Source organism: Haliotis cracherodii, unplaced genomic scaffold (genome assembly GCF_022045235.1).
Source record: "Haliotis cracherodii isolate W230 unplaced genomic scaffold, xgHalCrac1.p SCAF_6, whole genome shotgun sequence".
Taxonomy (NCBI): Eukaryota; Metazoa; Mollusca; class Gastropoda; order Lepetellida; family Haliotidae; genus Haliotis; species Haliotis cracherodii.
The window spans coordinates 55,527,669-55,546,052 of record NW_027266319.1 but is presented as its reverse complement, the minus strand read 5'-3'; the positions used below and the strand labels follow the sequence as shown (position 1 = coordinate 55,546,052).

Here is an 18,384-nt window from a genome sequence, read left to right as displayed (position 1 = left end):
ACTCAAATGCGAACAGTAAGTAAGTTGACGTTTGACCTGGCAGTATGGGCACAATGATCTTTGATTTATGTCCAATCTGTTATGTCCCAACTAGGGGTTTTTAAACACGCACCTTATCTAAATTGTTTTACTCACAAATACAAGTATCCTACTGTAGGGTGGTTAAACCGTTAAAGACGTTTTCTGTCGTGAACCACTGTACATGCCTATGGACCCCGTGAAGATCTGGGTTAGAACTGATTTACAGCAACCCATGATTGTCCCAAGAGGCGACTGATGGGATCGGGTGGTCAGGCTCGCTGCGTTGGCTGATACATGTAATCGTATTCCAATTGCGTACGTCGACACTTATGATGTCATACATTGAATTGTTTGGACAAGACTGGATTATTTCAGACCGTCGACATAAAGCTGGAATATTGCTCAGAGTGGCGTTAAACAACAAGCAAATAAAACATATCCATGGGCCGGGGGCCTAACATGCGATAAAACTATTTTGACCTGACAATGGTGAGGTTTCTTCCTGTACATTAGGAGATTAACCTGTTTTTTGTGTTGTTTTTAAAAAATTACAATTGTTTTGCTTGGAACAACAGGTAATTGAAAATACTTTACTCATGCAATGTAATGTTACTTCGTTGTACTCATTGTACTCACTGTACATTGTACTCCTACCGCGTTTGCAGGTGTACATACAATGGACTCACACCTGCATTGGGACCATCTCCCCAGATGCTTTTCTTAGTACAATAACGTCAACACACCAATACTAATAGTAGCAATGGATATTTGTGATGCTATAATCCACACGTTGAAGCATGCTCAAAGCGCTACAATGTACCAATGTATGGACATTACATATGTGGAGGAATAGATAGGCTGTGGATTGATGAGAACCACAGTTTTGCCCCAGTGACACATAAAAAATGTAATTAAACACATTACTAGCCTCCTTGTGAGACGAGAGTCGATAACACTGCGATTCCTATCCTCCTTGACAGGCGAGGGGTGGCGTTAACTAATGACAGCTTTTTTGTGACTAGCCCAGTGCTGTAGTTATCGGACTGCTTTAAACGATGTCTCTTCTTCTTTGCAACATATCACTCCAGGAAACAGTGTTGTGAAAGCAACTATTCAGCAGGTGTCACAGGTGTGTCACAGGGAGATCACTGTTATAAGTAGATGGTGAATAGTATGGCAAAACTATGGAATACTGTAAGGGCCATTCTCGCATTCTCCTGATCCCGACTTTTGGAAACAAGCTCAAAATACCAACCGTGCAAGAATGCGAGATCGCGAGAATGGGAGAATGTCCCTTACAGTATTCCATACAAAACATATGATATATAACGTGTGGCATCCCTACAAGTTTTCTTGTTGTCTTGTTCCAGTGCAATGAATGTGAACACACAAAACAAACACAGATATTGTCATAATTACAAAGTTTAATCTTATGATATGAAACTACAAGAACTTAATCCGACAGTTTAACATAAATCAAAGTTGTCACTGGACGTTTATAGCATCAGTGAATAATCTGACTAGGAATGTAAGGGAACCTTAGTTTTCGTCTTGTCTTCGTGCAGCCAAATTTGTATATCATAATATTGACACCATGGATATAATAAAAGAGGGTAACGCTATTTTTCAGGGCATTATCATTTGCAGAAGACCGAGGTCTTCCATTAACGGCCCAACAAAGGAGGGAAGTTGAAAAGACCGAGGGCTTCTGCAAATGATCGTGCCCTGAAAAAGAAAGTTACCGTTATTTTAGCTAAAATGTATGGAATTTGTTATCAAATAAAAAGAAACACAATATCGGTTTTGAAACATTTACTGCAATTAACACAAATGTCACTGACCCATTTTTGACAAATATGGAAACGTCATAGAACAAACCAGATGACGTCACTATTGAACGTGACGTCACATATTCCTACCCTATGACATCACATAACAATGTGCGTGATAATGGCCCGTCATCAAGCAATATGAGGACATTATCAAGTTACAGTGGCCCGCTGATTTCTGATAACATGGGGGCGGTTTAATGATAATTCTATCCATTTTAGCTGTACTGAACAATAAAAGCATTTTTTTTTTTACCAAATCTGAAACAATTTCAGTTTGCAACAGATAAAAGACTCATGTAAGTGTTCAAATGGTTTAATTTGCCATACTGACTTAAGAAAATGCGTGATTTCATAAAAAAAACATGAACATGCTAAAATGTCAATTTACATATCAATAACCTGTGTGTCCACCTCTGGTTGCGATGCAAGCAACACATCTTCATCTCATGGAATGGACCAGGCGTAGCACACAGTCCTGTGGGATATATGTCCATATCTGCTGGAGCATGTTTCGAAGTACCTGGAGTGTCTGTGGAACACATGGTTGACGCTGAAGCCGCCAACCCATCTCAACCCACCATGTGCTCGATTGGTGAGGGATCAGGGGAGCGAGACGGCCTGGCGATGACATTCACAACAGGGCTGATGATCTCGTCGCGGTCCATTGAGATTTCCCTCTACAACTATCAAACCATACCCATTTTTTTTACCCATTCTTGGGTAGTACAATGCATGGGGCTTGCATAAAAGTCAACTTTTGCAGTTGCGTTTTTTTTACCTGTTTCTATACATGTTCTTCAATATTGAAAACCAAACTTAACTTGTTTGAAAAATACACTAAAATATTGGTGTCACAGGAACTTTTAAATTTGTTGTTGAGAATATGTTGGCATGCTACAAGTGCAGCAAAAGTTGCACTTCAAACTCAAGTTCCACTGATTTGGGTATTGAATCACATGCACTCCTCAGAAAACTGTTTTGCTTGGTGTTTGGCCGATTGATTCTCATCCATTTTGTAACAATATTTGGGGTTAGGACCCAACGTGTCGAACTTTCAGTTTGGAAACGTTTGTTTGGTTCTTCAGTTTACATCAAAAGTTATGCTATTTATATCCATCATCCACAATGTCAGTAACTGAAACGTACACTAGTCCCCTAGTAGTTGTGAGTACAAACATGTCAAGTTGACCAGTTTTCTGTCAATTTGAAGAAAATTTCACACAGGGTATTTCTACATATGGTGTTGTCAAAGATGGTCTTTTATTATATAAGGTGCTTCATTATATTGCCATTATCATTGCGTGGTTATAAAATAAACCAATATGTGTACAGTTATAATGTTTCAGTGAACAGTGAGAAAATTGTACATTCACTGTAAAAGGTCTCTTTTTAGAAGCAAAAGACTGAAGAAAAATCTCAACTATTTTGACCATATAGATCAAAAGAGAGTACTTAGTCTGTTTGATGCCTGCAGAAATATGCTGCCTGGTTGTGTATCTGGTGCAAATGCAGTCTGTAAGAATGGAAAGTATTGTCCTTTAATGGGGCATGAAAACTGTAAAGAGTGAAGTATACATACTTCATTGTCAGGCTCAGAACCTTTCAGCCAACCCTCATATGTATAACGTTAGTACGAGTACAATGAAACTAGCAAAGACTCTTTAATTTCAGACACATGTACGGCGTATGTTAGAACAGGGTTAAGTAACCTTTTCTGGTATCTGCATAATTTGGTAACTATTTTCTATCCCTCTGAAAGCCTTGCAATCATAGCTGCAAGCTACAGTCTACAATTCATCTGTTAATTATGAACAATAATCCCACAGACTGTGGGTGCCTAATGGAATTTTGTATTTATATAATCAGTTTACAAAAATAAATAATTCTTTGTACAATCACTCAGGGAAAATTTAAGACTATATTTTTAAAGAAATATTCCAGGACTGATGCGGATGTCATCTTAAGATCAGCCTGTGGTATAATGTCACACGTAAAGACTGCATGGTATCCCGTAGAATGACAGATTGTGCTGTAATCAGTTTTTGTTGTGATCAGTTTGTATTGGAGACGAAGTATGATGACTGGAAGGGATTACTCCGAGACTTGTTCAATCTCCACACCATCTCATAGGGATACGGTATTCTGGGTTGAGACACTTCGTCCAGTCGTGTCATCTGAAAAGCATGGTAATCTCAATCATTTGTATGACCAAAACACATTTTATCATTTGAGTTTGACTGGTACATCATGTACTGCTGACATGTTCTAATTCAAACATCTCACATTCATCTCCTCTGAAGACAGCTTCCAGCCAATACCTGCCCCAATGTTGTCACCCATTTGTCACAAACTCACCTCATCTGAAGACAGTGCCACCCACTAGCAGCCACCAGGATGTCATCCATCTCCCACACACTCACCTCCTCTGAAGACAGTGTCAAGCCACTAGCAGCCCCCAGGTTGTCATCCATCTATCACATACTCACCTCCTCTGAAGAAAGTGTCCAGCCACAAGCAGTACCAAGGTTGTCATCCATCTATCACAGACTCACCTCCTCTGAAGACAGCGTCCAGCCACTAGCAGCCCCATGTTGTCATCCATCTAGCACAGACTCACCTCCTCTGACATCAGTGTCATGCCACTAGCAGCCCCAGGTTGTCATCCATCTAGCACAGACTCACCTCATCTGAAGACACCATCCAGCCACTAGCAGCCCCATGTTGTCATCCATCTATCACAGACTCACCTCCTCTGAAGACAGAGTCCAGCCACTAGCAGCACCTAGGATGTCATCCGTCTGTCACAAACTCACCTCCTCTGAAGACAGCGTCCAGCCACTAGCAGCGCCCAGGTTGTCATCCATCTGTCACAGACTCACCTCCTCTGAAGACAGCGTCTAGCCACTAGCAGCCCCAGGTTGTCATCCATCTATCACAGACTCACCTCCTCTGAAGACAGAGTCCAGCCACTAGCAGCACCTAGGATGTCATCCGTCTGTCACAAACTCACCTCCTCTGAAGACAGCGTCCAGCCACTAGCAGCGCCCAGGTTGTCATCCATCTGTCACAGACTCACCTCCTCTGAAGACAGCGTCTAGCCACTAGCAGCCCCAGGTTGTCATCCATCTATCACAGACTCACCTCCTCTGAAGACAGCGTCCAGCCACGAGCAGCCCCCAGGTTGTCATCCATCTGTCACAAACTCACCTCCTCTGAAGACAGCGTCCAGCCACTAGCAGCGCCCAGGTTGTCATCCATCTATCACAAACTCACCTCCTCTGAAGACAGCGTCCAGCCACGAGCAGCCCCAGATTGTCATCCATCTATCACAGACTCACCTCCTCTGAAGACATCGTCCAGCCACTAGCAGCCCCATGTGGTCATCCATCTATCACAAACTCACCTCCTCTGACGGCAGTGTCCAGCCACTAGCAGCCCCAGGATGTCATCCATCTATCACAGACTCACCTCCTCTGAAGACAGCGTCCAGCCACTAGCAGCCCCCAGGATGTCATCCATCTATCACAGACTCACCTCCTCTGAAGACAGCGTCCAGCCACTAGCAACGCCCAGGTTGTCATCCATCTATCACAGACTCACCTCCTCTGACGTCAGTGTCCAGCCACTAGCAGCCCCAGGTTGTCATCCATCTATCACAGACTCACCTCCTCTGAAGACAGCGTCCATTCACTAGCAGCCCCATGTTGTCATCCATCTATCACAGACTCACCTCCTCTGAAGACAGCGTCCAGCCACTAGCAGCCCCCAGGTTGTCATCCAGCTGTGCCAGAGTCGTGGCTCCGATGATCACTGATGGAACAACATCCTTCTGTAGCAGCCAGCGCAGTGACACCTGGGCCATGGATTTCCCTGTGGAAGAGAACATAATACAGCCTCAAGCTATCAATCTTGCTTACCATAAGTTTCAGGTTGTGTCTCAACAAGGATTTCTAACATCTGTGTTCACCAGGTTTGTCACGATGTCTAAATGGTTCTCACAATGTCTACCAGGTTTGTCACAATGTCTAACAGAGTCTCATACTGTCTGTGAGTTTCAAATCACCACTCACTCCTCTTACAGTTATGCCTACCGTGTGTCTTTGCGATGTCCTGTACTGCATCGATGATGTTCCAGATCTGATCATTCCCCTCCAGGGTGTTCCAGCCTGGCATAGCCTGGTTTGCTCGTTTGTCATCCCCTCTCACCCAGCCCAGGCGTCCATTTGTTGGTGGCGAGTCTCGAGTGTACTTCCCAGAAAGCAGGCCTCTGTTCAAGACATATTTCATCAACAAATATTCATATCATTTTGATTACTTAACTTGATGACAACTCAAAAAAGTTAATCCACTTTTGTCTGAGTGCAAACTGTCAGAGTGGTTGAGGGTAGTTCATTAAGATTGCACAAAGCTCACAATTTAACGGAATGTTGAACTATTGTTTTTCATTGGTACATACTCAAAGAGCTTTCCAGGAGTTAGATCTTTCAAAAAAGGTTACGCATTCACCAAATGAGAGATGGCCATTGCAACACAACTCATTCAATGCAAAATAATAAAATTTTCGTTGTGTCAAATGAAATTCCTGTATTCTGATTAGCTGAATTGGTCACGTTATTGCATTCATTTCCCAATGAATGTAAAAAATTAAGCTATGCCCACAGGGGGAACTACTTTTATTACTGCGGAATATCAGGGAATCCCAATATTACAGTTGAGGGAATTCCCTTTCTGCTCACGTGTATCGTCATGCACAGGACATTTAGTAACTTTCATGCATATTCATTCCAAACTACCCTTTGAAACCGAAGGCCAAGAATGAATGAAACAGTAAACGTGCATGCTTGCTCACCTGTTTTTTTCCTGCTCGCCTCTGTTGAACTTTGATGTCTCCGGGTTTTATTTCTAACTAGCATTTTTGCAACTGTGACTTACCGTAATCAGGGAAGTAATGTTTGAATCTGGCAGTAACCATGTTATTTGAAACAGCCGCCTTCTCGCAGACATTTCTTTCGGTTCGTTACAGTCTGACTAATTGCAGTGCTTTTCCCCTCTTGCCTTAATTGACAGGTCCAATGAACATTGTTTTGATCCTATTCTCCGTTGATTGTCTACTGACTGTGTAGGCGTGTCACGTTATGTGCATAAATTAAACGATCAACTGATTCATTTCACCCTACTGCATGTATTCCTACACCTGGAATGTTTATCAATCTAGTAATTTTTGTCTGTTTTGATATATACAACTGTATTGTGGATAAAACATGTTTTACGTTGTCCAATTTAGTTATAAGCATTGAATGTGTATTTTTTTCGGTTCATTGAGGTTTGAATTGAAAAACCGATCTGCAAACTGTATGAATCAAACCTCAATGAACCTAAACAAATACCTTAAATACATTCACCCAATGAGAGACTGCCAGGGCAACACATCTCATTCCCCCAATGAGAGACTGCCAGGGCAACACATCTCATTCCCCCAATGAGAGACTGCCAGGGCAACACATCTCATTCCCCCAATGAGAGACTGCAAGGGCAACACATCTCATTCCCCCAATGAGAGACTGCCAGCGCAACACATCTCATTCCCCCAATGAGAGACTGCCAGCGTAACACATCTCATTCCCCCAATGAGAGACTGCCAGCGCAACACATCTCATTCCCCCAATGAGAGACTGCCAGGGCAACACATCTCATTCCCCCAATGAGAGACTGCCAGGGCAACACATCTCATTCCCCCAATGAGAGACTGCCAGGGCAACACATCTCATTCCCCCAATGAGAGACTGCCAGGGCAACACATCTCATTCCCCCAATGAGAGACTGCAAGGGCAACACATCTCGTTCCCCCAATGAGAGACTGCCAGCGTAACACATCTCATTCCCCCAATGAGAGACTGCCAGGGCAACACATCTCATTCCCCCAATGAGAGACTGCCAGCGCAACACATCTCATTCCCCCAGTGAGAGACTGCCAGGGCAACACATCTCATTCCCCCAATGAGAGCCCACCATGCAGCGCAACACATCTCATTCCCCCAATGAGAGACTGCCAGAGCAACACATCTCATTCCCCCAATGAGAGCCCACCATGCAGGGCAACACACATCTTCCTGAGGCAAGTTTCCAGTTTCCACCCTTGAACGTGACAGAACGTGACTTCGAACTTGCCTGACATTCATGGGCCCGATTGTAGCGCCACCAGTGGCGTTTACGTGTTATGTCCCTTCTATGTCCCTCCTATTGACCAATCAGATTCCACTGTTCATGTCACTTGCATTTGCCTCATACAAAATGGTGGTGCCCAGTTTAGACGATCTGATCGAGATCTATATTGTAATAAAACAGGTCTTACTTTGCTAAGTGCATGAGCACTTTCAAAAATTGGAAAATATCTGTTGACACAAAGTTGGGGATACACATGGTTTGCAAATCCTGCAAACCACCGAAATCTGAATGGCACTTTAGGAACTGGATGTTGATTTGGTTGTGCGATTTTCATTGGACTATGCACAGACTTGTTAGTCCAGGCAAAATATAACTCCATAATTCCAGCCATGTATAATTATGTATCACTACTTTTCCTTCCAATGTGATTCTTGTATACTGGCATAGAGGATCATGTGTGATCATTGTTATCCCACTCACCCCTTAAGAGGGCTCCAAGGCAGCACCCCTAATCCCTCTGTCTTGCACACCTGGAAGGGTTCGAACTCGGACTCCCGACACACCAGATTGTACTGTTGCTGGAAAACAATTTCAGTGTCCAATTAGCATCAAACGTACTGCAGCAACTAACTTAAGGAATCAGGTGGTCAGACTCAGTAACATGGTTGATTGTGGGTCATCATAACATCATTGCTTTCAATAACAATCACTGGTTTGTCTGGTCAAGATGTGATTATTCACATGCTGCCATCATGCAGCTGGAATATTGTTGAGTGTGCTGATAAATAACAAACAAAACAAACACAACAATGGCACAGCAATTTTTACTGTAGTTCAAACACTGTGTATATGATGCCATGCCATTCCTTCACTTTCAGCTATAATGTCCTATATGTAAGCTGATGAAGGGGTCCAGCTATAATGTCCTACCTGTAAGCTGATGAAGCGGTACCTCTAAGCTGACGAAGGGGTTCCTGCTATAATGTCCTACCTGTAAGCTGATGAAGGGTTCCAGCTATAATTTCCTACCTGTAAGCTGATGAAGGGGTCCAGCTATAATGTCCTCCCTGTAAGCTGATGAAGGGGTCTGTCCGTGGTGTCCTACCTGTAAGCTGATGAAGGGGTCCAGCTATAATGTCCTACCTGTAAGCTGATGAAGGGGTCTGTCCGTGGTGTCCTACCTGTAAGCTGATGAAGGGGTCCAGCTATAATGTCCTACCTGTGAGCTGATGAAGGGGTCTGTCCGTGGTGTCCTACCTGTAAGCTGATGAAGGGGTCTGTCTATGGTGTCCTACCTGTAAGCTGATGAAGGGGTCCAGCTATAATGTCCTACCTGTGAGCTGATGAAGGGGTCTGTCCGTGGTGTCCTACCTGTAAGCTGATGAAGGGGTCTGTCTATGGTGTCCTACCTGTAAGCTGATGAAGGGGTTCCAGCTATAATGTCCTACCTGTAAGCTGATGAAGGGGTCCAGCTATAATGTCTTACCTGTAAGCTGATGAGGGGTTCCAGCTATAATGTCCTACCTGTAAGCTGATGAAGGGGTCTGTCCGTGGTGTCCTACCTGTAAGCTGATGAAGCAGCACCAGCTGTAATGTCCTACCTGTAAGCTGATGAAGGGGTCTGTCTATGGTGTCCTACCTGTAAGCTGATGAAGGGGTTCATGCCCAGCTTCTCTGTAGTACAGGCAATCTTCTGTAGCTGCCAACCCACCACGTTGCTGGCACCGACGTAGCGCACCTTCCCACATCGAACCAGGTCATCAAATGTGCGAAGTGTTTCTTCAACAGGAGTGCCATCATCCCAGTTGTGCATCTGGAACACCAGGAGAGTACATGGTCAGTTTCCTGTGTGTCAGAGATGGCATGGTACTCATGCTATCCGTGTCTCAAAATACTCACCCCCAATGGATCTCCTCACCTCAGTCTACCTGTGTCTGAGACACCTCAAACTACATATCTTTCGACCGCCTCCGTGGTATAGTGCTAGACTGTCCGCCCGGAGAGCGGAAGGTCCGGAGTTCAATCCCCGGCCGTGTCATACCAAAAGACGTTAAAAAACTTGTTATTACCCTGTTTGGAACTTGGCATTAAGGGGCTAAAACAAGGACTGGTCAGCTGGGAGTCAGTATTCTGTGTCTGGGTGGGGTGCTCATGTTAAACTGCGGCATGGTATCTTAGTTGGGCTAGCATTTTAAACCTGCATCAGCCTGAACTAGTACAAGGAGCCACACACACACATAGCATGAACGTTGCTATATAAGTGCAATAATCTTGGACATGACGTTCACCCCATTTCACCTCACCCACAACTGAAATGGTCGAAATAATCATTTACCTCTTGCTTCACTTGAGTATTTGAGTATGATTTTACGCCGCTTTTAGCAATATTCCAGCAATATCAAAGCGGAGGACACCAGAAATGGGCTTCACATTGTACCCATGTCGGAAATCGAACACGAGTCTTCGGACAACTGAAGAGCGAATGCTTTAACCACTAGGCTACCCCACCACCCGGAGCAGTAAGTACTCACCTGGTACAGATCCACGTGGTCTGTCTGCAGCCTCTCAAGGCTGTTCTGGATGCTCTTGACAATATGGCGACGACTCAGACCAACGCCAATAGATGTGTTTGCTCTCACCTTTGTTGCAATAACAAACTTCTCACGCGTTTGTCTGGAATGAAAAACAGATTAATTTTCAAATGGCTCATCAATGTCAGGGTATGAAACTCCGAAAAATTTCAGCTAGCCAGCCCTAACCAAAACCTGCCTGCCCACTATAATCATATGTTTCTCAGCATAATTTAATTAAAAATATGAAACTGATTGCTTGTAGCATAAGCGCATCGTTAAATGTTAGGTTGTCTAAAAGCTAACAGGGTTTCTTTTTGGTTACATTTTATCATTCATCCTTACATCTGAATTAATGCTTATCATCGGGAAATATTTAGAATATTTTCACCTATGAAATATACCAACCGTCGGGCAGGGGGATTTGAAAATCTCTCAGCCCGAGTTGAAATCAACCCGTCTCGGACAGTCAGGCAGGCAGGTATTTTGAACGCTGTCAATGTGGAATAACATTAAAGTGTTTGTTTACATGCATATGTGGAAACAGACACATCACCCCTCAGGACTGAATGACAAGAGTAATCAATATTAACCATATTGAGATTTACTGGGTTAACTTTTGCCAACATGTCAAATGAGGCGTCTCAAGTTACTACTGCATGGGAAAAAATAAATTGCTCAAGCTGAAGTTGGTCATTGTCACCTCAAAGTAGAAATATGTAAAGGTACAGAAGTTCACCTTTATTCAATGCATATAATAAAACAACTAATTTCTTCTTAAACTGTATCCCCCAACTCCTGAACTTTCATTGATATTTCCCTGAATCTAATGTCCCTTTTGAACCGATATTTAATAGTAATATTGAGAGATATGAGATAAGTGTATGTACATATTTTTTAAGTTACCACATTTTCAAATGGTAACACTGAAGAAAAGGTTCAAACATATAACCAGATAATATTTTGAGTTTCTAAGTATATATGTTTTCATAAGTGAAATACACACGTTCTTATTTGAGTAGAGACGCACTTAGAACTTGTACATGCTCTTTAAGCAAACAGTATCTTTTATAATTGACCTTTTGCATAATTATGTTGGCCTTGACCTTTTAGAGAAGTCAACCAAAATCTATCCAGGAGGCCATGTTTGCGCAGTTTGGTGATTAACCTGTTTTCAAATACCAGTTAATTGTAGTCGTAAGCTGTGTGTTTGGTTATTTCGGGGCAGTCGGGTAGCCAAGTGGTTAAAGCATTCGCTCATCACGCCCAAGTACCGGGTTCGATTCCCAACATGGGTACAATGTGATATTGCTGGAATATTGCTAAAAGCAGAGTAAAACCACACTCACTCACTATAACCTGCTTATCTCATATATGTCACAAGCTCACCTTTCATGGCAGCCAATTACGTGTTGGAAAGATCCCCATCAGACATATCTCAGTTATTTCAGGTATGAAAAACACTTATTGGTAGAGTGACATTAACCTATATCACACACTCTATTTGAGACGATTGTCATTCTGAACATCCAAACATTTGAAAGCAGTGTCATCAATGGTTTTAGTATATATTAGTTTAAACATCCTTTATTCTCATATAATGGATTAGGCACAACTTAGATCGTCCTCTTCATAACATCTACATGCATGCTTATATAAATCAATACATTACATGACAGAAAGGAAAGAAGAGAAATAGAGAAAATGGTTTTGGTTTGGAAGGAGAATAGGTTGGTGCGAGGGCTGCACTCTTCGCTACAACATTGCTGTGAGGGATATTATTGTGATTGTTTAAAACATAAAGGTTTGTTCTGTTGTAGTCCTGGAATGAGTGATTGAAAGTTTGGTTTAACGCCGCTAGGATCAGTATTGCAATTATATCATGGTGTTAGCTTCATGTGGGAGGAAAGCCCGAAGTGATGCAAGTCTTAGATATTTTCCACTTTGGTGAAATCCACGAGCACGGCTATGGGGCTGATAAACCTACAAACAAAATCGGGGCAAACCGGGATTCGAACCCACAAGATTTCCTGCGTGCCCAAAGGACAAAATTCTGGTTTGAAGAAATCAATCCTTGTTGTTGAATGTAACAAATGTGCAGAAAATGTATGATTCTGTCATCGATGACGTATCATGTACCATATGTGAAATTGTTTCAGAGAAGCAATACATGACAGAAGCACACAAATGGCAAGTGATAGGCATGTTTAGGTCAGGTACTCACTCCTACAGGTGGCCAATGATCTCAACAAAGCAATAAGTGTGATTTTAGGCTTATGGAATTGGCACAGGGTAACTGGTGGAAATGCGACACTGTTGTGGCAAAAAAATGACAGACAGACCATGAGGTGAGGTGAAATGGGGTTTAACGTCGCGTCCAAGATTATTGCACTTAAACAACGACGTTCATGTACGTGTGTGTGTTTGTGTGGCTGCTTGTACTAGTCCGGACTGATGCCGATTTATAGTGCTAGCTCACTGAGATACCATGCCGCATTTTAACTTGAATACCCCACTCAGACACAGTATACTGACTCCGAGCCGACCAGTCCTTGTTTTAGCCCCTTAATTCCGAGCGTCAGACAGGGTAACAACAAGTACCATCTTTAAACGTCTTTTGGTATGACGCGGCCGGGGATCGAACCCCGGACCTGCCGCTCTCCGGGCGGACGCTCTACCACGGAGGCGGTCCTTGTAGTTTCAGAAGAGATGTGGAAAATGCTAAAGATAATAATGACTGACAGACAAATGGATGACAAACAATGTGCCAAAACAAAGCTGATTCACTTTCAGTTCGGTGAGCTAAAATTGAAAGGCCAGAGATACACAGAGAATGAATGGGATGTTGGACAAAACGTGATACTGTGACCAGCTGAGCAAACAGACCATGAAGACTCACACATATAAGCAGTGACAAGGGAAAGAGTCAGCTCATTAAGCATAAACACTGAGTTAAGGGGCATCACCCAAGCAATGAAGTGAGAGAACTGTGCACAATCGGTTGAAAGCTGCAGGTTTACAAAGTCTTTGGCCAGTGATCAGCATCAAGGCGACGCATCACAAACCTTTAAAAGTGGAACGACATCATAGGACCAGAGAGTTGCACCATTGGCATCACGCCATTGTTAGTGAGTGAAAAGTCAAGGAGCTGGATGTGGTAACATGTTCATGAGCCTGCAGCTGTACCCTGTTACATCCTGACCAATGTGGTGGTCACTCCATGAAGGTGTGGACATCTACAGCCATAGGACAGACTTCACATGTCTTGAAGGTCAACTCACAGGTGAACATTAACTGTCATGTTTTCAGATGACCCCCTCCTACACATTGTCATGTTGTCAGATGACCCCCTCCTGAACACTGTCAAGTTATCAGATGACCCCCTCCTGAACACTGTCATGTTTTCAAATGACCACCTCCTGAATATTGTCATGTTTTCAGATGACCCCCTCCTGAACACTGTCATGTTTTCAGATGACCCCCTCCTGAACACTGTCATGTTTTCAGATGACCCCCTCCTGAACATTGTCATGTTATCAGATGACCCCCTCCTGAACACTGTCATGTTATCAGATGACCCCCTCCTGAACATTGCCATGTTATCAGATGACCCCCTCCTGAACATTGTCATGTTATCAGATGACCCCCTCCTGAACATTGTCATGTTATCAGATGACCCCCTCCTGAACATTGCCATGTTATCAGATGACCCCCTCCTGAACATTGTCATGTTATCAGATGACCCCCTCCTGAACATTGTCATGTTATCAGATGACCCCCTCCTGAATATTGTCATGTTATCAGATGACCCCCTCCCCCACCCATTCCCCAGCTGGTCCAACATAACATACTTTGTGAGCCAGGATCCGAGAAACTTCTCTGACAGTCCCTGAGAGTAAACGTCGGCGGTGTCGATGAAGTTACCTCCCCATTCGACGTAGCGGTCAAGCACCTGGTGTGAGTATTCCTCTGTGGCCTGACCAGGTAACTTGGCCTGTAACACAAAGTGAGTGAGTGAGTGAGTGAGTGAGTGTACCACAAGTCTACAAAGGTGTTGTATAAGCCGCACTGCTTTTTAGAAAGTCCTTTTCAAGATCCGTACGCCAGCAACAGATATTTTACGCCCGTTTCCTAAGATTCATGGAAAGTATGTTCGAAACATAAAAATGTTGATAAATGTTGTTTTAAGTTTCTTTTTTCGGTTCATAAGTTAGACCACTTCTCCTCGGGTTTTTATGATATCTAAAACCATTATCCTTGGGATGCGTGTTTTAAATGTGATAAGAACCCTTGGACGTGCTTTATTGTACACTTGTAATGGGTTGGAATTTAGTTTGGGGATAATTTTAAGGTTCATAATCGGTTTATAAGTATTGGAGAAAACACTTTCTCTCGGTTTTGGTAGACAGAGCATGCCCTGGGGAGAGGGAAGCCCCCGCGTTTTTTCTCGACCCCCAGGGCATGCTTGCATTTGTTTCAAACAAATAGCGGCACCCAGTCAAGATGATCTGATCGATAATCAAGATCTATATTGTGATAAGACGTGTCTTACATTGCGAAATGCATCAAATCACGTGAGCGCCTTGATCAAAAACATGAAAAGATTTAGAAAATATCTGTTGACAACGAGTAAGCGGTGCACATGTTTTGCAAATGTTTTGTGAACCAGATTTCGATTTAGGTGCGCGATTTTGATTGGACTATACATAGACTCGTTAGTCCAGCCAAAATGTAACTCCATAATACCAGCCTAGTTCGGCAAGGGTGGAAACTGGACTTTTAAAGTCAGTTAACTCTCTTGTCTCGGGATGATGGCCTATTCATTCACGACAAATATTCAGAAAAAGTTATAAACGACAAGTAATAAATAAAATACTGAACTTCCTCCCGTGTAATACCAATTTTATGAGCTCATTTAGTATTCTCTATCTAGCAACTTGTTCTTGTAAGTAACAACGCGTTGGTGCACGTGTGTTGCAGACACACGTGACGTTGCTAAATAATAATTTGCATACTCGTATATGCAAGGGGTAGGCGTATGGTTCTCGGTAGGAAGTGACAACTTGGAGACAATGGCTTGTGGTACATACAATTTTACTTTATACAGGTAGATATATATACATACAAAAGACGCTATGTGCCAGGTCAGCACATGGTGGTAGTGATCGTTGTCTTGGTGCCCCGGAGCACCTGGCCTAACCCTAGCTAGGCTGAGGGTAAGACCTACTCTCAAGACAAGGCGTCCGACCTCTGATCAGAAGGTCCGTGGTTCGAATCCCATCACGGGACTCGGAAATTCTATGGCCGCTACATTGGCTGAGCACGTTCAAATTAAATTTGAGCAAAATAAGCCTCAGTAACCTACTATGCGGCCCGGGACGTGCCTTCTGTTGACGGGGGAGTATGTAGCAGGGTGTGGAGTCATCCCACAGATGACATCCTTACCTTGTCAGCTTGCTGACGGGCCGGGGTTAACCTCTTTGGTCATGTGGACAAGGCGTCCGACCTCTGATCAGGAGGTCCGTGGTTCGAATCCCATCATGGGACTCGGAAATTTTATGGCCGCTACAATTAGAAAATACATTACGACTGTCACTTTCATGATCTGGTAAGCTACGCTTTGATTGGTCGGACGAAAGGTCATTCTGAAGTGACCCTTAATGGGATGTCCTCAGATCTTTGTTTAGCGATAGCGAGAACTAAGATCTGATTTTAATAAGATTGCAGTTATACAATATATCACGTGACCAACCACAAATTCACATACTCCTGTGGGTACCCATGTTACCTGCCTCAGCCCTGTAACATTACCCCTATTTATACCCCCCACCACCACCCCCCACACCCCATCCCCAATCCATTCACCATAATGAACTCAAAGTCAATCAACCAGCTGCATGAATGGCAGTTATGGACAAGATGACAAACACCTAGAAAAACAGAACTGAAAAACTTGGTGAGCCAGCTCTGGCTGTGGTTGTCTGTTGTCTGTCTAGCAGTTTCAGCATGTTGTAAACATAGACACTATAACTATTCAGGTCACAACCAGATAACATAGAAAAGACGGAGGGTGGTTTGTGCCAAGTCACAGTGAACAAATAGACTTGAGATAACAGCAATTCCTATTCTGTCATGGCTGTGATGTAAAATTAAAGTTATCCTCCTTAGTGTAAACATTCTACCAGCTAGATAGAACTAAAAAGTCTGGACGTATAAATAATGTTTTTCAACTGCATCAATTTAATTTGTTAGATGTATAGCTGTAAGTATGTATACTGTGTGAACGATTCCAAGTCACAGGAACCATGTGCTCTGCTTAGTTTTTAGGAATACAACAGGATGATATTATCATTATTATTATTATGAAATTAACACTTTTAATGGAGGGCAATTTCTTTTATTCTTTCTGACAATGTTTAAAAGATAAGTGCTCCTTCATCAGGTGAATACTCCTTCATCAGATGAAGGACAAGAAGGAGCTCTGAAATGTCCTGACAAAGAATAAAAAAGTTGCTATCCATAAAATAGTGTATGAATTCATGTTCTTCCAACTTCTAAATGCCCATCAAAGATTATTATTACAATTGTTTCCAGAAGAGCAGGGGCACAGAAACTATCCCCCAAAAGCACATTTCTCAGCAAATTATCCCCAGTGGCTAATGATCAGCTGATAAATATACAAAACACATGAATGTAGACCCTCAGAAAAGAGGTCTCAGTCTCAGCTATGTTTGTTGACGTCCCCCACTTACCCCCGAATCCCCAAACGTCATCGTGCCAAGACATATGTTGGCCACCTTCAGTCCAGACCTCCCCAAGAAGTTGTAGGAAAGTTTACACTCCTCTGGTACAGCTGCCATCTTTGTTGAAGGTCGGTAACGTCTGTTCTCACGGGTCGACGACTCGTCTCTGAAACTTGGCTGATACGGAAAAGGGGAGTTAACTCTACCTAGAATGATTTTCCATCCTTCATGCCCCTTGAACATCTTCATGATTTTTACAGTTCGAATCCGGGTTTCATGACATGAACTTTTCATTAGAAATATCAATCTTTTGGAGTAATTGTCATAATTATTGGTACGTTGACGAAAAAAAGAGATGTTTGTTTTCCATTGTTATAGATAATGTAATTCTAGACTCTTTACCCCTTCAAACAAGTTAACAGTTCAACAAAGAATAATTGATGACATGTTATGACATTTAAATGAGTGTTTATGCATTGATTATATTTGTACGGGTTGTTATCTAAGTGTTTAGTCATTATAAATGTCATTCAGAGAACTTATTTGTGAAACAGGTTGTAGTAAAAACGGGTGGCCCAGTCGTCTAAGGCGCCGCGATTCGCTGTGCAGAGTTGCACACCGGGATTCGAACTCACAATCATAGGTTTCTGGCGTGTCCAAGGGACGCGACTCTGCACAGCGAATCGCGGCGTCTTAGACGACTAGGACACCCGTGCCCCACAGCAACAGAAGGTTCTTCCAAATGTTGGTAAACGCCAACAAAGCCCGGGACCTGATTAATACATTTCAATTGTAATACCTAGGTTTTACAAGTAACGTTTTATAAACTTACCTCTTGGTTAAACATGTCTGACAGTATGACTGTCGCAGCTGATGACGTCACATGATAATACGTTTCCTCAGATGGAGGATGCCTGGGTGGGGGTGACCAGAGATCTGCCACTCCTAGGCCTGTCCCCCGTCCGCCCAGTGTGCCTCTTTAAGACCTTCAGCCTTCATTCGGCGACAGACAAAACTCCTTGCGACGTGGTCATGCATTGTTCCTTGACGTAT

At 43.1% G+C, this 18,384-nt stretch overlaps 1 protein-coding gene across 1 annotated transcript; it reads right to left on the bottom strand.

The window, feature by feature from the left end:
• Positions 1-3,656: 3,656 nt before the first annotated feature.
• LOC139444998 (1-deoxyxylulose-5-phosphate synthase YajO-like) lies at positions 3,657-17,498 on the bottom strand. The gene is made up of 8 exons (XM_071226039.1): positions 17,341-17,498; positions 14,440-14,582; positions 10,550-10,691; positions 9,658-9,831; positions 8,499-8,596; positions 5,945-6,120; positions 5,584-5,723; positions 3,657-4,027 (listed from the first exon to the last, which is right to left on the bottom strand). The coding sequence occupies exons 1-8, from the start codon at positions 17,446-17,448 to the stop codon at positions 3,905-3,907; spliced, it is 1,104 nt and encodes a 367-aa protein (XP_071082140.1). The 5' UTR covers positions 17,449-17,498; the 3' UTR covers positions 3,657-3,904.
• Positions 17,499-18,384: the final 886 nt, after the last annotated feature.